This window comes from Diabrotica undecimpunctata, chromosome 1 (genome assembly GCF_040954645.1).
Source record: "Diabrotica undecimpunctata isolate CICGRU chromosome 1, icDiaUnde3, whole genome shotgun sequence".
Lineage (NCBI taxonomy): Eukaryota > Metazoa > Arthropoda > Insecta > Coleoptera > Chrysomelidae > Diabrotica > Diabrotica undecimpunctata.
The window spans coordinates 122621320-122647907 of NC_092803.1; the positions used below are offsets into that span (position 1 = coordinate 122621320).

At 32.6% G+C, this 26588-nt stretch overlaps 1 protein-coding gene across 2 annotated transcripts in view; it reads right to left on the minus strand.

The window, feature by feature from the left end:
* Positions 1 to 26588, minus strand: part of Wdr33 (WD repeat domain 33) — a 103770-nt gene that overhangs the window by 59605 nt on the left and 17577 nt on the right. For both annotated transcript variants that reach the window (XR_011949672.1, XM_072519342.1), the window contains exons 3-4: positions 11592 to 11861; positions 9999 to 10150 (exon numbers count right to left, since the gene is read on the minus strand). Coding sequence is in view for 1 of the 2 variants with exons in the window: in XM_072519342.1 (XP_072375443.1) it covers positions 9999 to 10150; positions 11592 to 11861 (422 nt within the window). In the remaining variant the exon portion in view is untranslated. The remainder of the gene's footprint in view (positions 1 to 9998; positions 10151 to 11591; positions 11862 to 26588) is intronic.

Below are 26588 nucleotides of genomic sequence, written 5' to 3' on the forward strand. Positions count from 1 at the left end.
CAAGGAAATAGAAACGCATACAGAAAATTTTTCCATCAAAAATGTGTCAAAAATTCTTCTAGGAACAGTCATATATGCAAGCGAAACATAAGTGATAAATCAACTACAAGAAATAATAAATAATACATGGAAAAGGAGCAATTTGAGAACAATTTTTGGGGGTTTTAAAGGAGAGATATACAGAAGAACCAATGCCAAGATGATAAGCACGATATAATGACATAAGAGCCAAAGTAGCATGATAAAGATCGTTAGGACATTGAGAAACAGTTAAGAAAAGGGTACCTAAAATATTGATAAAAACAGACATGTATAAAAAGAGTAGGTCGACCAAGAAAAAGATGGTTAGATAAAGCGAAATTTTATTTAGCGTATGGCGTACATGGACAATATAATTATAAATGATTATAACGCATTACAACCACAAATATACATCAAAACATATATGTTGAATATTTAAAATTATGACGCAGAGAAAAGAACGAATGTTATATAATTATAGTTTTATGTGGAGATCATTAATCTACTCCAGTGCAGCATTTGTGGTATGAAAGTCGATTATGCTAAAAGTGTTCCGTCAGGGGACATTCCATCTCAATGTGTTCAATGGTTTGGCGAGGTTCTCCGCAGTAAAACCATTGAACACATTGTGATGGAATGGAATGTACCCTGACGGCATACTCTGGCAGCATGATAGACTTCTTACACGCCACAAATGGTGCACTGGAGTGGATTATTGATCTCCTAAATATAAGCAGAAGAAGGCATTAGAAGGAAAGGAATTCAAAATTGAAGAGCAAAAACTAAGGAAAAGAATGGGAAGAAATTATCAATATATAGACCTAAATGCAATTATATTGTTTATTTTTCAAGTACCCCCGATAAAGAAACAAATATACACGAAAAGGATTAATTAATTGAAAAGAGATGGTAAAATGTATGGTTGTGCGCTGGTACTTTGTGGCTTGATCATAAATAATCAGATAGGTAAAAATATAAGCTCTACAATAATCAAAATTAAACTCAAAATTTTAGTAAGGCACCTTTTTATATGGTTGATCTGATAGGGCACTCACTTATAGTGATATAATGAATAGTAAGAAAATACTAAGCTGGTTTCAGAGGTAAATCGACAATTCATCAGATTACAACCCCGAGACAAATTTTAGAAAAAACACTGGAATATGGCATAGATATTCATCACATATTTATATACTACAAAGCAGCCTAAGACTCTGTAAACAGAAGAGAAATGTTCAAAGCAATGAAAGAGCTAGGAGTACCAAATAAATTGGTAAATTTAATAAAACTAATTCTTGAAAAATTTTAATGTAGAAAACTAATCCAGGTGGAACTGTCTGAACCTTTTAAAACAAATAACAGACTGCCAGGGAGACCCTCTCTCGTGTTCGATCTGGTTCTAGAAAAAGTAATATGGATGTTACAAATCAAAACCACCAGGTGAATATATAACAAATCAGTGCAAATCCTTGCCTATGCTGATGATATCAATATGGTTGGGAGAACAGAAAACGCCGTACGAGAGGCGTACGTAGCACTAAAAGAATCGGTCACAAAAATGGGTTTAAAAATAAACACCAACAAAACGAATTACAGCTCCTTGATAGATCCATTGGCCAGAGAAGAAGACCCAGAACAAGGTTCCTTGATAACATCGATGAAGACATGAGAAATACGTGCTTGGCGGAGAAAAGCGATGGATAGGATGACTGGAGAGAAATTCTTGACGAGGCTAGGACCCACGCAGGGTTATAAAGCCATAATGATGATTATTAAGAATTTTCGCCATACTTAAAGCATGGTTAACTTTTTTTAGCATTTAAAATTTTCCTTTCTTCATTCAGACGTTATGTTCTACATGATCGATGAACCTTTTTCTTCAACGTTTTTGACAAAGTAAAAAAAAAAAAATTGTTGCGAATGAAATGAAGCCTAAGTGTCGTGTTTTTGGATATTTCGTTTTTCTTTACTCTGGTTTCCCCTCTTTATTTCTCTTCCATTTTCTTTCAGTTCTGAGGCTTTCGTCATCCGCTTCAACTTAGGAAAATTATTTTTCTGTTTATGTATTTATTGTACAATTAGTAACTTTTGCATGATAAACATAAGTAGTTGAGTGTGGAATTAACGGTACTCATGACGGACAATAAAAAAAAACACCCGTAACCGTTTTTAATAAACAAATTTCTAATTTATTTAAGAGTTTCTCTATTCATTTGCAATATAATCTACTGTCAATCCAAAGAAAAGGATAAAAACAACACTTAATGAAAAAATAATAAAATAAGATTTAGATTACAGTAGGATTGACATCCCGATTTCGTTGATTTGAAGTGAGTTGTGATAAGACAATTTTGGTATTAGTTGATGTTGTTTCTGAATTATAAATAAAAATTCAAAATACATATTTTCTGTTGATATCCAGTTATTCTTTGATTAAATTCTTCATAAATTTGATGATCAAGAACATGTAGATATGATATATACATATGAATTGTATGAAGGGAATTTGAACGTCGATTTCTTCTCCGGCGGTTACCAAATGACAAAACTTTTTGTATGTTTAGTTATCTTATGAAACAGCGTAAATTCCCAACACTAAAAGTAATCGATATCTATGATGAAAGTCTACACATATGTTTGGAAAAAAATGTTCTAGACAGTGCAAAACCAGAAAATGTATTTGACATATATGAAAAACATAATATAATCTATACCCATATTATTTCAGAGCTTATTTGTAGGAGACAAAATTATTTGATTGGCTTTTATTAAATGGATAGTACAAAATAATAGGATTATTACAAAAAAGCTTGTTTAGTGATTAGGCTCAATTCACCAAGGACGTTTGTTAATAACGTCAGGTCGCAAAGAAACAGAAAGATATGCGAAACAAAAATCCTGGGAAGAATTTGGAAACAGCTTAAAGGAATATTATAAAAATAACAGTATAACCCTTTGGAATAAAGGCAAGTGTATACATGCATGGATTTGCTGGAGTTAATAGCTACGCCAGTGGAGGTTACTATATTTAAACAAACAGAAAATTTCGGCGCGCTAGTTTCTATTTTAAGTTTGTACAGGGGAATATTCTTTTTAATTCCGATTTGTGGTCAAGAGATTGTTGAAGTGATGATTAGTTGTGAGGAAAAGAGAAAAAATAATAAGCGAAGAGGACGAATTTGGATTAGAAACTGGATTGCAAGTAGGTAGAAATCAGCACCTGCTCCGGACTTTTTGCTTTTTGAACTTTTGACTAGTTCCAAGGTGTAATCATTCCTCAGTGAACATATTTGACCTTTAACATTGTCTGACCGCAATCCATCAATTTTCATTGTGGTTGCAATATTTTGATATTCACCTATTCGTGAATTTCTGTTTTTGTAACGATCAGAATGAACATCCCACAAACATGTACCTATGTTGTTCATACACACGAAAATTTTTATAATATCCTGAGAACTCCATTTTTAATTCGTGAAAAAATCATTTTAATTGGTATTCTTTAAAATCGCAAAGGTTTAACCACAAAACCCCGAAGGTTTACACGTGCAAGTTCAATTTAAAATGACGACAAATGAGACTGGGAAGGAACTAGTATACTCGGTTCGCTATTCCCAGTCCGAACTGTCTATAATCTATTTCTAATGAGTGTAGAGTAATAAAATCTCATGAAGTATTCAAAAGCGCTACAGGGTAATCCGTCAATAAATTCCGTCCGCATTGCAAAATTCTGTCGTTTCATAAAGAGCAGGTAGGTATCACCCTGTTTTAAGGGATTAGTCCATTGTTATCGACAGATAAACACTGAGCCAGAGGCGCGCTAGTGGGTTAATTGACAAAAGAATATGCATTCTTAAAAATCATATTTAAGGAAATAAAAATGTAATACAGCAGAACAGTGTTATTAAAAAAATATAAAATGTAACAATAAAATATATACGAACCGAAATCGGGAAATACTCACAAACACACACGAATGAACTTTACATATTGAAACACTTGTGGGGAGTTTAAATCAATTTATTCACAAAAACTACAAAAACTTTACTGGATACGTTATTACAATTCTACATCACTATAGTCTTCATCCGAAGAACTGTCATCATCCCCTGGTGTTATAATTATAGGGTCAACCACCTGATCGACCAAGTTGTCCAGTTCCCACATTTTATCTTCCTCTTTTAAAACATGCTGGATTGCTTTTTGCCAGTTTTCTGATGTGATTTCCATAATGGCTTGATCAAACAATACCTTGACATCTTTCATTTTAAATGTGGTATTGTGCCTTGCAACATATCCTTTAACTTGTGCCCATATAAGTTCTATGGGATTTAATTCGCAATGATATGGCGGTAGGCGTAGCACAGTTACTTTATACTTTTCTGCTACATCTTCTACGGCATATTTTATGAAGCGAGATTTATGTTGTTTTACTACGGCTAGTAGTTCTTTCTTTATTGAATTCGTCTCAAACTGAATACCTTTATTTGACAGCCAGTTAATAATTTCTTGCTTTCTCCAAGCTGAAGTTGGTACCTTCTCTATGCGCCTTGAATGGTAGCTTGCATTATCCATAACCACGACCGAATCAGCTGGAAGAAATTTTAACATTTCCCCGAAGTAGTCTTCGAAGACATCCGAATTCATGTCCTCATGATAATCTCCCGTCCGACACGACTCAAAGCTTAACAAACCTTCTTTTAAAAATCCTTCTTCGCTTCCAATGTGAGCAATTATAAGCCTCTTCCCTTTTTCCGAAGGCACTTTAATACCCGTCGAAAGGCCTTCTATGAAAGCTTGGCGAGCACTTGTTACATTTTTATCTTGCCACATTTTTTGGACTATATAACCTTCGTTTATCCACGTCTCATCAAGATAAAAAATTTTCTTGTGCTCTCTGCGGTACTGTTTTATAGTTCTCAAATATTTTCGTCTCCAGCAAATGATTTCATCACTTTCCAGTAATAGTGCCTTTCGATTGTGCTTTTCCCAGGAAAAATTCATACTTTTTAAAGTTTTCCATAAAAGTTTTCTGGATATCAAAGGAATATCGTTATCTTGGCTTATCTCCATTAGTATTTTGTCAAGGGTGGGTATTTCCTTTTTAAAATAAAACGAATGAACTTTTCTTCGAATGTCACGTTTGGTGTCTTCACCTAAGATTTTTATTGGTCTTCCTGATTTTCTCTTGCATGGACTTAACTGGCCTGATATCTTTCTTTCTCGCAATAATTTAAAAATCGTGGACTGTCCAATTCCAGTCATTCGGGCACATCGCTCAACACTTTCTTGCACAGACAAACTAGGGTGATCGTGTTTTATGCAATCATATACATTTAAAATTATAACTTTTTCACTAACAGATAGCGGAGAATTTTTTACACCTCTTTTCTTTGGAGTAAATGTCGCCATTTTATAACTTTTTCACTATTTCTATATCACAATATTAAAAGGTGAAAGAAATAATAAGTTAGACTTACTCACAATCAATTTAATTTAACTAATCGGACGACCGGTTTCGCTTTCTACAATATGCAAAGCATCTTCAGGTCACGATACAAAGTTAAAATGCTGAAAACAATAATCCCATATTAGGGTGTTGTCTAATAAAGATAAAAACATAGGTAGGTGATACAAATTATATAAATTACAGTAATTATGCCAATATTACATGTCTGTGGTTTTATAAATGAATAAAAATAATAATAATAAAATGTTTAAGCAGACAAGGTAAGACCCACAAATTGGTAACATCGTCTATTAAACTGTAATGAATCAATAAATAAATGAACAACTAAATAAACATTACTTACATGCCGGTACTCTATTAATTGATGGTTGAAAGAACATGGTTCAAACTATCTTGGATTGTTGATTGGAGAACTCAGGTTAACTATTGTAATTGTTTAACAGTAAACTGGGAAGTTCTTGAGGAGACAGATTTTATCCAATGAAGTAGAGATAAGTGGAATGTATTGTTTGTTTTATGAAAGTAATGTTCTATACCATTAATTTCTTTAAAGTTATTTAAGTTTATTCTGGAGATATATTTATGAAATATGTGTTATTTATTGAGATTTTATGTTTTGTTCTGGAAGGTGACAGTTGTAAGACATAATATTACTGTACGTTTAATTGGTGTAGTAACAATTACTAACTCGAATGTCGAATGATAATAATAAAATAAAAGAGGGATTATAATGAAAGTGTAAGTAAAACCTCATTACGCGTTATTAGTCTTCATGTTGATTTATTTTAGTTCTTAGTAATATTAGGAGGTGCGTCATACCCTTATCAGTTTCTTCTAATGCTTTTATTCGTTCAGTAAGGAAGTGAATTTGTTTTTATAAATAAAAATGTAATTAGCTTTAATGACCATATAATGGAATACGAGTTTGAAGAATAAGTTAATCGAAAAATTAAATAAAATTGGTTATCACAAAATATCCAAAATATGATATTTTGAGGTACATCAATTTTTGACGACGAAGTTGACATCCGTCCATTTGCCTACGCCCATGACGACACCGAAATTCAGGCAAATTTTATGACACTTCATGATTTATTACTCTACACTCATTTGAAACCAATTATAGTGAATTTTTTAATTATTTTTTTTGCGAAGTTGGTTACTTTTTGACAGACTAAAAGTGGCTGGAAATTACTATACAACCAAGCACACGTACTCATAGCCAATATTAATAGTAAATAAACTAAATAGTAAATAAAATAGAACTTTGCAAATTACCGACAATCAATATTTATTTATCTGCACCATATAATAAATAGTTATGTTAAATTATAACAACTAAAATATATTTTTTAAATATATACTATCCAAAATTTGATGGGTTTAGTATACACTTTCACTATTTAGAATAATTCTTCTTTTTTTAAAGAAAGAAGTCTGCAATAGTAGGATACTTGAGCTATTAATACTGAGAAGTAGGAATTGTTGTGTTGTAGGTTTCCGACAATGAATCTGTCAAAATATGCCCGAGCTAAGCGAATGGAGTATACTAGTACTATTAGTAGACTTGAAATCTGCATTTGACACAATAGATGAAAAATACTTAAATGTTTAAAACAGCTAAAATTTCTGAGAAAGCTAATAGAGGTATTAAAATCAATATATGAAAATACTAGAGCTAAAATACAAATCAGGGGAGAAAGATAAGATTTCTCCTAGAAAGAGGAGTAGAACAATTAGATAACTTGAACCTTCCATAATAATTATGGACACATTAATAAAAAAATATAAGATCTAGAACGAGGAACTAACAATCGACAATCTCTACAGGTCAGTTATTGCTGGGAAAGTTGGGTTTTACAAACTAAACATGAAAAAAAAAATGCAATTGAAATGAAAGTATTGGGGAAAAAACACCAGGAAATACATAATCAGAAATGATCAAATAAGAAACTAACTAGAACAAGAATACATAATAAGAAAAATAATCAACCAGAAAACAATTGGAATGGTTTGGGCACATACGGAAGATGTGAGACGAAAAATGACCAAAGAGAATATTAGAAACTAAAAGAGTAAAGAAACGAAGAAGAGGGCGACTAAGAAAAAGTTGAACATATGAAATTATAAAAACAGGTAAAGCCAGAGGGATGAACTACACAGAAATGAAAATGATATTGAAAAAAAAAAAGAATAGACACCAATACAACAAAAAATCCGACACACTAGGGAATTGTAAGAATTAACATAAGAAGAACCAAAAAATCATTTTGTCATTAAAAAGACATCTACAATTCCAATTATCGGTTAACATTTGGTGTGGTGCGTTACCACTTGATTATTTGAAGCATATATTACCAAATAAACTAACGTAAGTTTATAATAAACCAAAGAATTCCAAATAAACTAACGTAAGTTTATTTGGAATTCTTGAAACTATTTTACTCATTTTGGTAGATGACGCACGTGTTGACGTTCGATTAAGTTTTTTTTTTAATTTCTGGTTCCTAGTGAATTTTTCGTTTCTGGTCCATTTTTTTCAATACATATTTTTTTGGACTTAATATGCAGTTCAAATTAAATTTGGTTTATCGAGATGTAAATTATTGTTTTTATTCTTTTAATAAACTTAGATCACCAAATATTTTTATAATTTACATATATTTACAGTGATTAACGAGTTAATCATTAAAATTAGTATTTTGTCCAAATATGGACTCCCCTCTTCATTTTGCATTAGTATTAAGAAAATTAAAAAGAATATAAAATGGTTAATGATTTTATTGGCTAAAAAAAGGTATTAATTAGGCGAATAAAAAATGATTTTTTATTTTTGTACCATCTATCGAAATATTTAAATTTGAGTCAATTAATAGGTAACAAAATGTATGCTGAAATTCGAAAGACTCTTTATAAAATCTAGTTTTCTTCGCTACTTTTAAATATGAAAAAAGATTTTTTTAAATTCTGATAGAGCGTTCTTTTGTGAATTCACTGATACAACAAAATACTATCGATAATAATCAGTGACTACAAAAAATATATAGTTTCATATAACGCATTTTTAAAATTCCTAGACGAAGTATAGGACAAAACTTCCCTCCACGCCAATTTGATATTAAAATTAAATTTTTAATCACCCTTGAGACACCTTGAACATGATACAAAATCCAGCTACAGGAATACATTGCTAAAAATAAAAATTCACAAATTCATTAGTTTATTAATATTTTAAAAATATTACCGCCTTCTTTCTTGTTGATGAAATAAAACAAGGAAACTTTTCTAAACTTTTTTATTTACTATAATCCCCAATGACCGAATGATTGAAGAGGTTAAAAATAAAAACGCAATTCCAAAAATCTCCTCAAATCGAGCCACAAGGACTCAGTTTGAAGAAATTCCTGGAACCGACTCATTTTATTCTTTTTAAACTAATTTATTCAATGTAAAAATAATTACATTACGATTAATTATCACAACAGAGTTTTTTATCACAGACTTTTAAACGATACCCAATGTAAAATACAATGCACTGCAAAACACACAGTTGGAAAACAATGCAACTTTTATTGTACTTCAATTTGAAGCAACTCTTAAAATTAAAAATGTGTTCTTAATAAACCAAACAATTGGACTAAATTGATGGTATTTTCTTAATCGTGTGGATGTTTCGATATATTCATATAGTTTTTTTATTAGTTTTTTCTAATTGACATCCTGTTCATTATCAATTGTTTTGAGAAATATAAAAGCTATTCTGTCAACATCCTCATATTTTAATGTGGACATGATTTTTTGTACAATTTTCATTGGATGGCAGTGATAAAGTGTACAGTATATCACATTTTTGTTTAAATGTATACTTGTCCATATACTTCTCCATATAATGCATTAATTCCAATATTAAAATAATCACAATGTACTATTCGTTATCATTTGCTTACTTCGGTAATATGTTTGGGAACTACTAGTTATTGTCCATTCACCATCTTACTTTTATGGGATTAGTTTTGTATGGTTTATGTAGAATCTCTAAAGGAAAACTAATTGGTTACATCATCGTGTCTTTTAGACATGCATATAATCATGTTCCTTTTCCTAATTTTACAAAAATAAATAAGTAGTAACAAATTTCTTTAAATATTCACATAATTAGGACTAATTGGTTTAAAGAAACTGTGAATTCATGATTTGTGAAGAATAAATATTGCCTCAGTTTATCCCCATATACAATTGAATCTAATAAAAACGAATATCATATTATGTGTAAGAACCTTCTTTTAAAAAGCATCCAAACTCTATCTCCTTTAGAGCCAGTTAAGTACAATGTTTCCAACTAGAGAATTTGAAATGCAATGTATTCTTTGGAAAATATTGATGGCATTATTTAAATTTGATTTCTTTATTTTGCACTAATGTAGGGAGAAGGAGGGATCTTTTATTGATAAAGCAAAATATAAGTAAGTGTACAAGTTTTATAATTACGGAGAGAAGTTGTAGATACCTTATGCCTCGAAGTGCTTCTTTGTGCGCTTGGAACATCTTTACATTATTCATGTTGGACTGCCAATATTTAACATAACCAGAATGGTCACCTGTTATCATCCAGCTGTCATTGTGACTCCACACCATCGTCCTGACTGGGCTGTCATGTGCCTGGAAAGAAAATAAATTTAGAAATTATGATTTAAAAAAACATTTAAATTTTCAATGTATATCAATATGTTATTAACGGATGTGTAACGTGATTCTTGGACTGAAATATATATATGAACCCCATTCCATCCAAAAAAAGAAACTGTTGCCGGATCAACCCAAAATCTTTCTAACTTTTATTAAAGGTGTCACTGACAATATCAGTAGAACTCTTATCCCTCTAAATATCAAAACCATCTTCACTACTCACTCCAAGTTGTCCAATCTCGTCAAATCCGTAAAAGACCAAATCCCCAATAAAGACCATGGTGTCTACGAGATACATTGTTCCAGTTGCCCACATACATACATAGGACAGACAAACCGACGAATCCATAACCGTATTTACGAACGTTCTCTATCAGTCAAACATTCCGATACTACTTCAGCCCTAGAGCAACACCATATTCAGACAGGCCACAAAATAGATTTCGAAAAGGCAAAAACCATCGCTCCCGTCCGCTCCTTAAAATCGAGAATCATTCGTAAAGCCATCGAAATTGAAAAGCCGCCTAACAGCTTAAACACGCGTGATGACGCCAAAAGACTCCCGGCAACATGGCGACCACTGCTTCAGCGACCCCTCGCCCCAACCCACACCGCTCAGACTACGTAAGAGCACACCGTTCCCGCGCATACTGATAGTAGTATAAAAGCAGCCACACATGGTAAGACCGGTCGTTCGACACTGAGGAGTAGGCAGATGCTTTTTCCAAAATTACTTTACATCCACAACACTTAATTATTCTAAACACATTCCTTGAACACATAGAATGTGAAGTGAAGTGTGGCCTGTAAAGAAGATTCATGAAAAGAAGATAGAGATATCTGAAATGAAAATGTTATGGTGGATGTTGGGTAAGACTAGAAGGGACAGGATCAGAAACGACTTGATTAGCAAAAGAAGCGGGGTGACTACAGTTTCAAAAAAGATTCAAGAACAGAGACTGCAATGGTTTGGTCATGTCAGACATAGAGATGAAAACTATGTGGGATAAAGGATAGAGCTGTTAGAAGTTGATGGAAAGAGAGGTAAAGGAAAACCGAGAAGATGGAGGAACTGTGTGGCAGAGGACTTAAAAGAGAAAGGTTTAGATGAAGAAGACCCGATGTACAGAAATGAGTGGCGATGAAGAGTAAAGAACAGCGACCTCTGAAAAGGGAAAAACTGAGGAAGATCATCCTTATATTTAGATATAAAATTACCGTTGCGATTTATTAAATCATAAATATCCTAAATTTGATGCATATCATGCATGCCATATTTTTTCAAATATTGCAAAATAATGATGCATGCCATATTATTTCACAATTTCTGTAGATTTTGTCTTTTTTTTTAATGGGAACAAAATTTTATCAACAAAGTTTAAAAATTAATGAAACAAAATATTAATAAGCTTACCTGTAAGATAGTTTCGAAATTAAATGTTAATCCATTCCATAATGTGAATTCTCCTGAACTAGCTCCAGTTACCAGTCTTCTACCCTCGGGAGTCCAGGCCATACAGAAAATTGGACACCTCATTTTATTTGTAGCAGTTTTTACAAACCTAGTGGTAACACAATTAATAGGATTATCAGGATAACTAGGAGGGGGCATTAAGTCTGGATAATACATAGCATCTGGCTGAAGGGCTCTTCTATCTCTATAATCTCTTTGCCATACTCTATTCTGGAATAAAAGATTGGTATTAGAATGACATAAATTGGATTTTAATTTTAATTACAAATCTTCATAAGTGGAATTCTTACACACACACACACACATATATATATATATATATATATATATATATATATATATATATATATATATATATATATATATATATATATATATAAATTAGGATCACTCGGAAGAGTGGTGGTTTTTTTTTCGGTCAAAAGGTGGAGAAAAAAGACAAAGATGATGGCTACTTCATCTATTTATTGGAGACGTTTCGCTTTCTTAATCAGAAAGCATCATCAGTTCATCTAAAAAGAACAATATGAAAAAAAAAACACACAAGCATGGAAAAGTTGTTACATGTGTTACCTTAAAAAGATATGTAGCAGTCAGTGATATTAAAATTGTAAAGACGCTTAAGTAAATGGACATTATACGATTACGATGTATAAACAATAAATTGAACTAAATACAGTGAGTGAACTAGAAGTGATTAGTGAGTGTAGTAGTGTGTGGGGGCTCGGGAGACTGAGACCTCGGAAGCCCCGAAGAAGACATCAGAGAGGATGTCGAAAGCTCGGCAAAATGGATATCGACGCGGTTCAACCCGGAAGACTGGTGAGTGTAATTTTTATAATAGTATTAATCTTAGCTCTAAGTTTAATTGTACCAACCGCGGAAATCTTTCCAAACATATATATATATATATATATATATATATATATATATATATATATATATATATATATATATATATATATATATATGGCTTAAAGAAGGCCTCTGGCTGAGTCAAAAATAAACAAATGATCAAATCTTAACATGCGACATAGGAAATGACAGGAGAGGATATAACGAATATGTTAAGATAGCAAAAACAAACAAAGCGACTACCAAAAGGGCCCTACAGAGCACTTTCGTCATTAATGAACGTATAGCGAGATACAAGACATCATAGAGCACTATGGATAAAAATAGATTTACTTTAGGCCAAATTTTGATTTATTGACTTAAAGAAGATCTGGCTGAAAATAAAATAAACAACTTCTCGAATCATACATAGCGACATAGCAAATAAAAGAGGAAAATATAACGAATATATTAAGAAAGAAAAAACAAACAAGGCGGCTACCAAAAGGGCACTACGCAGCTCCTTCGTTATTAATAAACGTATAGCGATATACGACATCAAACGACGTGAGACGTATAGATAGTACATATAATGTTCTAGCGTGCCATCAATATATATATATATATATATATATATATATATATATATATATATATATATATATATATATATATATATATATATATACACAGTATACTCCCTCTATAACGAACACGGTTATTACGAGGTTTCGCTTATAACGAGATACATTAGATATCCCGTGAAATTTCTATTGAACTATAACCCTCTATAACGAGGTAAATGTGCTTATAACGAGATAAAATAAGATTGAAAAACGTGTTTTTTACGTTTTGGCCCGGCCGTAGCTATAAATAAATACCCTTTTTAACTGCGGGTCTCCCGCAATAAACTTCTTACAATTTATGATTCTTAGTCGGAAATGTAAAATTTATAATTAATTCATTCAAGTGTCATTGTAGGGGATTGACCGTTCACATCTAATAATATGGGTCCTAATAGACAAGATGTGAAAGTGTTTTAAAGGTTGTCAGAAACTTTATCCAAGGACAAAACGCAAATGAAGAAGCATAAAACTGTTTCACATCTTTAGAAAATATGACAGATAGAATACTGGACAATTTAAAGCTTGAAAATACGCTTTATACATATTTACAGAATACAGATTTTTTGTTTTAACGTATATCATTGACAATAAAAGTAAACAACTCTTTTTTGTTTTAATACATTTCATTGACAGTAAAAGTAAACAACTTTGTTTTAAAAACGCCATTCAAACAATATTTATTAGCATCTTATATTGCTCCGAATGGCTTCACTATAGAAAGTTAATGTTTTAGAAAACTACATATTCATATGTATGCACAGTATTATTGTTGTTGGATATAACGAGATCCGCTTATAACGAGGTAATTAGTCTGCCATTTCAGTTCTCGTTATAGAGGGAGTCTACTGTATATATATAGTAAAAACATGATGTTAGGTCAGAAGTGCACCAGATCATACATTATATTTACTTGGCTTACATACAAGAAGTTTATTATTTAAAAAGGCAATTAGTTGGCAATTTTGTAATTTTTTTAATGAATTTAAATATTCAAAAATAAAAAAATACACAATCCAGGCGATTAGCGAGGGATTTTAACTCTAGAAAGTGCTTGCAAAACTATTTTGAAAATAAATGCAAAAGAAAGTAGTTGGGGTAAGCTGCTATTTTGACAGGGTATTTTTTAATATTAAAAATAAATATTCTAAAAAAGACATTTTGGAGAGATATAAAGGACATTTTGGTGAGATTTTCTATCTGCCAGGTGATCAAAAAATTACGCGTGCGTGTTAGTGACAACCGCTATAGGTAAGCTGAAGTGTGAGCAGTGTGTGTGTAAATCAAATGACCTGACGATATCCATGCTGTTGTGCCTCAAAATTTTGTAGTGATCTAAGTTGTAAAATTCTACTAATAATTGTCCCACGTCTTATGAAAAAAATAAAATAAATAAATAATGTCTGTTAATAAAGGAGTGTGTATTATTTGTGCAAAAGGAGATGGAAAAATTATTTATTTTGTTGAAAAAACTTTGATAAAAAGCCGCGAAGTGTTGGAAATACAAAAAAAAACACATGGGTTAAAATATAATAATGTTATTTTACAGTGAATCGTAATCTTGAAGACGGCTATCACAGTATGTAATTGTTATACAATTTTTTTGCCAATTACGAAAAAATATTATGATGAAGGTATTATACTAAAATCACAATCAAGATGCACTAGAAATCAACAAACCAACACACTTGAATGTTACGAGGAGCACTACTGAATTATGATTTACAATGTATAAATAAATCATGATTTTGGAGTTCCCCTAGTAACATTCAATGTGTTTTAGTTTATTTATTTCTACTGCCTCTTGACTATGATTTTAGAATAGGTATCATATTAATTACGTTTTGTTTTTTTTTGTAATAAATTAAACCCACGAACTCTAATATTACGAATACAAGATACTCACTATATTGTTATTATTATACATTTTAAGGCTGTTTTATCGGTGCACCAAAACCTAGGGACAGTGTTTTCTGTTATTTACTGACAAAATGTCTTGAAATTTGGACACGTTATTCGAAATTATGTTGCCTTTAAACTGATGGTTTTACTTTTTTTATTTTTTTGAAACTTCTGTTGAAAAATTGGAATATACTGTTTAACGTTCTATTATAACCAAACTTTTTACGCCCATCACTCGAAAGAGTTTTTTTTTCTGTAATCGTTGATTTTTGTTTCACCTTTCTGTGTCCAGTAATAATCGAGAAAAGCGTGTTCCAACTTTAAAGAAAATTGCTAAAAAATACTGAAATCTAATAGTGAAACGTGTTACTCATCATCGGCGCTTAGTTTCATCGTTATCGCCTTCGTGACGTCAAATCTCATGAACGTACGGTCAATTAGTTCGTGTTAAAACTAATTTGAATGGAGAATAATGTATTTGTTGTCATTAAACTACCCGTCGGCCGGCGGCACTGAGTAAAGATGGTCTCGCGTAAGCAGTGTAGAAAAGTAAGTGATACGCCCATTTCAAATCGCAGTGTACTTGAACTGCTAAAACAGCCTTAACTAAATATAATAGTTCTAACATCTGTAGTCACACAACAATTACCTGCTCGAATACCGAAGGTCATTTTAGAACCGTTAAAAATAATTTTAACACAGAAATTGAATAATTATTTTTATTTTGCAAGTATATCTCCATAAATGCCAAATTAATTAATAACATTTGATTATTTTAAGACTGTTCGCCTGGAACATCAAGACGAAGCAGAACTAATCTGACTTGACAATGGCAAGTGTGACCTCGCCGAAACGTCGACAAAACAATGGTTTTTCTAAAAACCAAAAATATTTAACGTGTAGTCAAACCCGGAAAACAACTGAAACCATATATATATATATATATATATATATATATATATATATATATATATATATATATATATATATATATATATATATATATATATATATATATTTCTAAAGTATTCAACTAGTGAATTCAGAGGTTTAATCGGTCATTCAGGTTGGCAAATAAAAAAAAGAAGTCAACTACTTCATAAGTTTATTGAAGACGTTTCGCTCTATATTTCTAAAGCTTCATCAGTTCTAACTCAATATGTAGTATGTTATCGATGTTATCATATCTACTGTACACTTTACTCCTTATTTAAAACTAACTTAACCAAAAAAGAAAAAACAAAAAACAAAAACAAAAAACACACAAACTTTGCAGAAAATAATGTTCATATCCGTAGATATGAATATTTAAAAAAATTTTAACCGAACATTTGGCTTCATTTAGATGGTTCTCCACTGAAGACCAACAAAGTTCTGGCAAATAAAAAAAGAAGTCAACTACTTCATAAGTTTATTGAAGACGTTTCGCTCTATATTTCTAAAGCTTCATCAGTTCTAACTCAATATGTAGTATGTTATCGATGTTATCATATCTACTGTACACTTTACTCCTTATTTAAAACTAACTTAACCAAAAAAGAAAAAACAAAAAACAAAAACAAAAAACACACAAACTTTGCAGAAAATAATGTTCATATCCGTAGATATGAATATTTAAAAAAATTTTAACCGAACATTTGGCTTCATTTAGATGGTTCTCCACTGAAGACCAACAAAGTTCTAACTTTGTTGGTCTTCAGTGGAGAACCATCTAAATGAAGCCAAATGTTCGGTTAAAATTTTTTTAAATATTCATATCTACGGATATGAACATTATTTTCTGCAAAGTTTGTGTGTTTTTTGTTTTTGTTTTTTGTTTTTTCTTTTTTGGTTAAGTTAGTTTTAAATAAGGAGTAAAGTGTACAGTAGATATGATAACATCGATAACATACTACATATTGAGTTAGAACTGATGAAGCTTTAGAAATATAGAGCGAAACGTCTTCAATAAACTTATGAAGTAGTTGACTTCTTTTTTTATATATATATATATATATATATATATATATATATATATATATATATATATATATATATATATATATATATATATATATATATATATATATATATATATAACTGTTTTGGATGGATTTTTTTTTTCTTATTCTTATATATATATGTAAATATGTTTTGGATGGGTTGGAGTCAAGTATATATAGAATATATATAGAAGAATATATATATATATATATATATATATATATATATATATATATATATATATATATATATATATTCTTCTTCTTTGGCCTTCATCATGTTTACAATTTCCTGAAACCTTTCTCTGTCGGCTGCTGCGCGAAATAATTCTTCTACTGTGGAACCACACCATTGTCTAACATTACGCAGCCATGAAAGTTTCTTTCGACCAATTTTCCAATCCAATGGACCAATCCATCTCTTTCCTTCCACTTTTCCTTATATTATAAGGCGAAGTAGATGGTATTTAGGTCCTCTAATTATATGGGCGAAGTATTCTGTTTTTCTCCTCTTTATGGTGTTTATGAGCAAACGTTCTGAATTGATCATTTGAAGAACATATTCGTTGGAAGTGTGCGAAACCCACGATATCTTTAGGATTCGTCTATAGCACCACAATTCGAATGCTTCTAACTTGTTTAGCGTTGTGGTTTTTAACGTCCATGTCTCACAACCATACAATAGGATGGACCACACATAACATTTCAGGACCTTCTTACGAATATTCATCGACAGGTTTCTATTGCATAAAACTGGTTTCCAGGTCATAAAAGCCTTACGTGATATTTCGATCCTGGTTATTATCTCTTCATCAGAGTCACAATTTACATTTAACCAGCTGCCAAGGTATTTGAAATGATTTACACTTTCGATCTCCTCTCCATTAAAAGAAATCAGACCTTGATCTATATTGATCTTTCCAACTGCCATCCACTTTGTCTTTGAAATGTTGATTTTTAGGCCTCTCCGATAACTTGCTTCACTGACTAGATTTAGTAATGTTTGGAGATCTTGTAAATTTTCTGCAAGAATGGCTGTATCGTCAGCGTATCTAATATTGTTGATTACTTCTCCACCTAGTCTTACTCCCTCTTGTCTGTCATCCAAAGCCTTCCTAAAGATTTCTTCAGAGTACAGATTAAAAAGAGTGGGTGACAAAACACAACCCTGCCGTACTCCACGTTTGATGGATATTTTTTCAGTCGGACTGTCTTCAATTTGGATAGAGGCTACTTGATTGTAATATAAGTATTTCAGCAGTCTTATATCATAGTGGTCAAGTCCTGCTGCCCGTAGGCAATCGAAAAGTGTATCGTGTTGTACTCTGTCGAACGCCTTCTCGAAGTCGATGAAACAAACATAAAAATTCTTTCGGAATTCACAACTTTTTTGTAATAGAACGCGCATACAGAATAGTGCCTCTCTAGTTCCTAGACCGTTTCTAAATCCAAATTGCTTATTACCCATCCTACTTTCGCATAGAAGGAATACTCGGTTTTGTATAATTCGTAAGAGTATCTTCAGTGTGTGACTCATCAAACTGATTAGTCTAAAATCGCTGCATTTGGTGGGCCTGCTTTTCTTTGGTAATGTTATAAACAGTGACTCTAACCAATCATCTGGTATTTTTCCTTCGTTGTAAATTTTGTTGAAGAAAGTGGTTAAGCAGGCAATGCTTTCCTCATCCAAAAGTTTAAGTAGCTCAGCAGGGATTTGATCTGGTCCAGGTGCTTTATTGTTTTTGGCTTGCTGTATTGCCTTTTTGACTTCCGAATTCAGTATACTGGGACCTCTGTCTAACTGGTTGTCACAGGCAGTATTTGGAACATTTTCTCTAAAAGCATCGTCAAAAAGGTCAGTGATGTATCCCTCCCATTCTTTGCACTGTTGTTCGCGATCACAAATTTTTCCGTCCGCGCTTTTAAGTATGTGAGCATTTTTCTGTTTTCTAATTCCGGCAGTATATTTAAGTTTCTTGTGGAGGTTGAAACTGTCATGCTTTTTTTGGAGGTCTTCTATTTCTTTACATAAATTCTCAAGCCAGGATTCTTTGGCTTGCTTAATTTTTCTTTTTATGCGTTTATTGATTTCACGGTATTCGATAATATTTCTATTTTTGTGTTGCCGTCGAACTTCCATCAGGTCTAGAATTTCTTGTGTCATCCATTCATTTTTTGCCAACATGGTAGGTGATTTCAAAGACTCTTGTACGTTCTCTAAAATCGAGTTTTGAATATCATACCAGCATTCTTTAATGGTTCTGTTTTCGTTTGGTATATTTGATATTCTGTGTATTTTACTATTTATCTGCTGTGATATGTGTTCGCGCGTTTGAGGGTTTTTCAGGGGGTCGAGATATATCTTACAAGGCTTAGTTGGCTTTGTTAATTTCTTGAATTTAATTTGTATTTTGGAGCAAAGTAAATTGTGATTTGAGTTTATGTCAGCGCCGGGGTAAGTTTTTACATCTTTTAATATTGTTTCGAAATCGGTGGTTTATTAGGATGTAGTCTATTTGGTTCCGTACTATTCTGCCTTGATGTCCATCTTGAGGGGAATTCCACGTGTAGATACGCCTTTCTAGAAGTTGAAACCAGGTATATGTAATGGCGAAGTCAGTTTCTTGGCAGAATTCTATTAGACGTTCACCTCTTTGATTTCTCTCTCCCAAGCCAAACTTTCCGGTGATGCCCTGCGTCATCTTCTGTCCAACTTTAGCGTTAAAGTCACCCATAATTATTATTGCTTCGTGTTTCTTTGTTATTTTTAGCACTTCTTCTATTTGATGGTAGAATTCTTCAATATTCTGCTCATCTGCGTCAGCAGTGGGAGCATAAACTTGGATGATATTTCTATTTACAGGTTTAGCATTCAGCTGTATTAAAATTACTCTGTCTGATATTGGGATGAAGTTAGTGACATACTTATTAATATGCTGTTTGATAATTATTGCTACTCCATTTCGATGCATATGGTCTTGATTTCCATAAAAATAAACGGCGTAACCATTTGCAATGAAATTCCCTTTGTTTGTTTCACTCGCCCCCATGATAGTAATGTTTAATCTGTCCATTTCAGAGAGTAGATTTCTCAACTTACCAGCCCAACTTCATATAAAGTTGTTACATTCCATGTGGCCACTTTATATGGCTTCTTCATTTTCATCGTATGTCTAGTGATGTTTTGCTCACAGGGATTTCGCTGGCTAGCGACCTGCGAGGCCCTGTGGTTTGATTGTGTATTCCTTCCCCCGCCGGATCTTGAGTTCCGCAGCCCATGATCAGTAATATTCGTTAATTACTTATTAATTCGGATTATTACCTGACGCAAATGCTAACAGGTCATGGCTGCTTCTGTAGCTACCTTTTCAGGTTTAGGAGGGAACAGTTCGATCAGAGCTTTTAAGCTTTTTTTGTGGTCTTTCGGATAATGTGACACACACGATGTTGGGGTGCGAACGTTGGGCGGATGGAAGAAAGAAGTTTAAAAAAATGTAACTGCAGAATGTTTGATTCTGTGAAAGAAATCGTAGAGAAAATGATCAGGGAAGAATGGTGGTACACACGGATCCACAAACTTATCAGGGAGCTGTTCTCTTTAAAAGAACGAGAGGAGAGGGAACTCACAACTGGATTTTAAAACAAGCGAGTAGCACCTCGTTAGGGTTCGGACTGTCGTAGACCAGAAGCGGAGAGATGACGCGAGAGATGGCAGCCTCGCTTAGGCAGGGGATTGAAAGTCTTTGTTTGTTCATGAGGGTGTGTTTTTTCCCGATGAATGTGTGGTAGAAAGAATGGGAATCGGCTGATTTCAGGAAATCAGGAGAGATATTTTGCCTTAACCGGCCCTTGCCTGAATCCTGATGTGTGAAGTGACATAGAGGTTTTTAGTTGGACGCCGACCGTCTCGGAGTGGTGACGGGACGAAGTGTCAAAGGTCTAATCCCCTCGGGCATCTCGTCCTGGCACAACTTGTTAGGGTATTAGGAACCCAACAACACCTGGATGAGTCACAGGTGTCTGTATGCAGATTTTCCTTCTTCTCTAAAGATAAGTAAAAGTCTCTTTAAGTAATAAAGAGTCATCTGCGAAAAACAGATGTCTTACTTCAAGTAAATATTTGGTCTCACCTCACAATAAAAAAGAAATTAACAAAATGAATACCAAAAGTTTCAAATAACAATGTTGCGAATTACCAGATCATTTACCCGATTATTTAATTTTCAACCATCAACAAAAACGTTATATAAAGAAAGGAATTCGATTTTAATGATATTCGCAGACGTCGCCACAGCACATATTTCCTTGTCGATAGTAGAGATTACCTTATTATTGTGTATATTAGATGCTAAAGACGTAAAATGACAACTTTTTTTAGATAAAATTAATATTTATCAATGTGTCGATTTAAGAAAACGGCTATCTTCCTTCGGACGATCCAGCAACGACACCGACCAATGAACTGGAAAAGCTGGCAAGACACTGCAGGAAACATGGATACCTGCGAAGCCAATGCACACCACAGGACCTGGGGGGAGCACAAACACCAACAAAAGGGGTGAGTCATTAATGCAATTGATGACAAATAATTTGGACATATTAAATGTAAACAAAAACTGACTTTCATAACCAAAAATAGAAAGGAAGTAATAGACACTACAATAGCCTCAAATGTCCTGAGCAATTTTATATCAGAATGACATGTGTCTGACAAAGAGAGCTGCTCAGACCATAGACACATTAGATACACCTTAGAGCAGAAAGCAACAAAAGTGACTTATCAGAACCCACATTAAACCTACTAGGAGGCTTATAAAGAAGTTCTAGACCAGCATCTATCAAGGTTGAGGAGAACGATAAATAACGCCACACAAATGGCAGTGAATGATTTAAATGATGTCCTTTCAGCATTCCAAGAAACCTGTCTTCTAATGGAAAGGAGTTCCACCAGGGATATGCCTTGGTGGAATAAAGTACTACCTGCGTTAAGGAAATGGACGAGGAAGCTATTCAACAGAGCCAAAGTAACAAGGGAGTGGGGCGAACACAGAACCATATGGACAGAATACTATACAGCTATAAGAGAAGCCGAGAGAGACACATGGAGGAAGCACTGTGAGGATATTGAAAGCACTCATGCTTGTGCTAGACTTTAAAAGGTGCTCTCAAAGGAGAAAACACAACCAATCAAACAAGTCACTCCTAAATGACAAGGGCAAGAAGTATACCAATACAGGAAGACACAGCTGAAGAATCAGTAGGCAACAAGGCTCGCCAGAGGTTTTAAAGAACTAACTGGCAGACAGTCAAAAAGATTATAAACTATGAAAAAGTAGCATGGACAATAAACTCATGTGAGCCCTATAAATCACCAGGAATGGATAGTATATATCCAATGTTGTTACAAAAGAGATTGGAACTTTTGTACAGCAGAATATGCAATGTACTCAGAAGTAGTGTAGCCTTTGGATACATACCTAAAGCATGGAGAGAGATTAGAGTAACTTTCATCCCTAACCAGGGACAAGAGGACAGTAAAAGGCAAGTCTCTAGGTCCAATAAGTCTAATGTCATTCCTACAGAAGACATTAGAGAAACTGCTTGACAGGCATATTAAAAAGGTGAGACAACACTTCTGTAACATCCATAACCAATGCCCTGAGACGCAAAGGAGCCGAGAACATATGTTTGAACTGGATATACTCTATGCTCAGGAATAAAGTGGTAAATACCACTATCTTTGTAGAGTCCACGTTGGCTCAGGCCGACAGAGGATGTCCACAGGGGGAGGGAGTACTGTCCCCACTACTATGAAATCTGGTGGTGGATGGACTAATAGGAACTTTAAAGGCAAATGTTCATACAAGAATTGGATATGTGGATGATTTGGTAATCATCTCGCAAGAAAAGTATAATACTGGGTGTACAATAAAATTATTCAGAAAAAGAAAGTTCCCAATGAATATCTTTCTGCAATGAACTCTCTTTAATGAGTTTTCTGCATTAAGGGCTCAATGTAAACACTTACAACAACAATGTTATCAAGATTATATTGAATTAACTGAATTATCTCTCAGGAACAATATTAAAAATTTTTGGAAATTTGTTGGCAATAAAAATAGCAAACCTGTTATACCAGCAGTTCAACACTATAATAATATCACTGGTTCTACTGGTACAGACATTGTTAATTTGTTTGCTGAATACTTTTTAAAAATGCATAGTGATAAAGACTGTGGACAGACCTGTTTTGCAGGATAATATTTAAGCTTTTGGTGGCATCAATTTATCACAATTTAGTATATCTATTTCAGTGATTTATGAAAAACTGTCTACCCTAGATATCCAGAAGGGACCAGGTCTTGATGAGCTCCACCATCCCTTATTAAACACTGCAGCTTTTTATTTTCCAGACCCCCTTTTCAAGTTTTTAATCTTTGAATAAAAGGTGGGATATTTCCAGCCTTTTGAAAAAACTTTATTACTCCCATACTTAAGTCTGGAGATAACTCATAAGGTTAACAATTATATACCCACCAGTACACTGTCTTAGTTGTATTTCAAAAGTATTTGAGAGCCTTGTTTATGACTATTATTTGGATTTATTTGTCACTGGTCAACTACTGAGCTTGATCTATTAACTTTCACTGATTTTATTTTGGAATCTTTGGAGGAAGATACTGAAGTTCATGCTGCATATGGACTTTACAAAGGCATTTGATCATGTAAGTAAACCATTTGGTTTTAATTAATAAGTTACATAGTCTGGGTATTCAGGGGCAACTTTTAAAGTGGTTATCTTCTTAGCTTACAGCAAGAATACAAATAGTGTGTAATCAAGGTGGTACTTCCATCTCTTCCAATCAAATGAGATAGAGGTACTATCTGTACCTCAAGGTTCGCACCTAGGTCCTCTTCTCTTTAATATCTATGTGAATGATACTGTCTACTGTTTTATCCATTTTCGATTTAGAAAAGGTCTTTGACAGAGTGAGAATATCAGATGCAATACACATAATGTACAACAAAAATACCATTGTATATCATAAAAATAATAGAGAACATATATGTAAGAAACAGAACCGAAGTAAAAGTTCAAATAGAAACAACAGAATCTATAAAAAATACAACTGGAATCAGATAGGGGAGTCCAGTTGTAATATTTAATCTCTTATATTTAATATAATATTAGATGAGGTTTTAAGCAAGTAACAATAAAAAAAAGATAAGAAATGGCAAACAAAGGGATAAAGATAATATTCGTTGCTGATGAAGTATTTTTAATAACAGAAAACAAAATGATCCCAAAGAATACTATAATCATAGTCATAGTCATCTTTATTGATCCTTTAAGACATTCAAAATAAATGTAAAGGATACGTCACTACAGAATTTGGTATAAAAAAATATTAATGTGTATAATACAATATTCACAGTGTAAAAAAAAACAAAACATAAAATATATAAAATAACATTTTTACAAGTAAAATATGAAGCTATTGCAGTTTGTCTTCAAGATATTCATTTATAGAATAATATGCTTTTCTTAAGAGTAAATCTTTATAACATTTTTTTTAAATTTAGAGATAAGTGGTATTTCTTTCACAGTTTTTGGCAAATGATTGTATAAGGTCAGTCCCATATATCTGAAGCAATTTTGAAATTTGGATGTTCTGTGTTTAGGAACTCGTAAAGATTCAGCACTTCTTGTATTGTAGTAGTGATTGTCTGAATTTACTGGAAATGTATTGATTTCCTCTTTGACATAAAGTACTTTCTTAACTTCTTAATTCTAAACTTATAGATATATAGGCAGTAGAAAGTTAAAATTTGATGTTTAATAAAAACTGGTTTACAAGACTGTTGATAATCCAAATTAAAAATTTTACGGATAATTTTTTTTTTGGTTAATGAACACTTTGTTACTATCTACTGAGTTCCCCACAAAATTACATTATAGCACATGTGGCTGTAAGCAAGGCTATATAATAAACGTTCATTAATGCCGAGATGGGTAGTGTGTTTTTAATTCTAGATATAGCATAAAAAGCTTTATTCAATTTCATGTTCACTGAATTCACTTGCTCTGACCATTTGAGATTACAATCAATGAATACACCCAAAAACTTTGTAGAGTGAGTGGAAGATAACATATTGTTTCTATCGTGGATGGTTAAGATATAGTCATATTTAGATGAGTTGTATGAATGAAAATAAATAATTTGCGTCTTGTCAATGTTTAATATTAGTCTGTTGGTATTACACCAGCATATAAAGCAGTCAACAACAGTCTTCATTGTCATTTTTAATTCCTCTAGTGTATGTGCAGAGACTATTAACGAGGTATCATCAGCAAACATTGATATTATAAGTGCCCTTATGTGATCTGGTAGGTCATTAATAAAAATTAGGAATAATAATGGTCCCAGCACGGATCCCTGTGGTACTCCTTTATTTGTCGTGTATGGTTCTGAGCTTGATTCTTTCATCTTAACAACACTCTTCCTGTCACTTAAGAAATTTATTATCCATTCTAGAAATATCCCTCTAAAACCAACGTTATATAATTTATTGCGAATAAATGTTATGTCTAAGCAGTCAAAAGCAGGTGATAGATCAGAAAATAGTCCTGCCACGTGGTTTCTACTATCTAATTTATCATAAATACGCTCAAACAAGCTGCATGCAGCCGTGAGTGTTGACTTTTTTGATCTAAAGCTGTGTTGGGTTGGAGTTAATAAATTGTATTCTTCTATAAAATTTAACATTCTGTTGTATACAACCTTCTCTATTACTTTTGAAATTATGCTAAGGACAGATACTGGTCTATAATTTGAAATATCATGAGGGTCATTCTTTTTGAAGATTGGAATAACTTTTGCCATTTTAAATATGGATGGAAATTGGCTGGTTGTTATTTAGAGATTAACTAAATGGGTTAAAGGAATCGATATATGATCACTTATCAGTTTTATTATTTTTACAGATATGTTATCAATACCAGTACTAGGCTTATTTTTTAGTTGATCGATTGTATTTTTTATTTCAATTGGAGTTACGGGTAAAAAGAAAAATGTTTTATTACACATTTTTGAGGTAGTACAAGAAGAAGGTAACGATGTGCCAAAATGAGTTTGAAGATTGTATTCTGTAATTGTAGCAAAATATGAGGCAAACGAATTAGCAATATCACAAGACTTGGTAATAATTTTATTATCATAATGTAGAATAATATCAGACCTGTTCTTTTGCCTACCAGTTTCACTGTTTACTAAATTCCAAATTGTTTTTGGTATATTGTAAGATTGATTAATTAAGTCACTATGAAAGTTTTTTTTTAGTATTTATTAATAGAGAATTATATTCTTTTTTTGCCTGTTTATAGGTATCTTGAGACTCGAGACTCCCTATATTTTTCGCTATCCAGTGTAGATTTTTTAGTTTTCCACTAGCGTGTCTTACCTCATTTGTTACCCATGTAGCCTTATTTGTTTTGTGTGCTTTATACCGTGTTTTTATTGGACAATATAAATTTAGATTGTGATCTAAAATGCTAACAAATGAATTTGTGGCATATTCAGCATTCAATTGTGAAT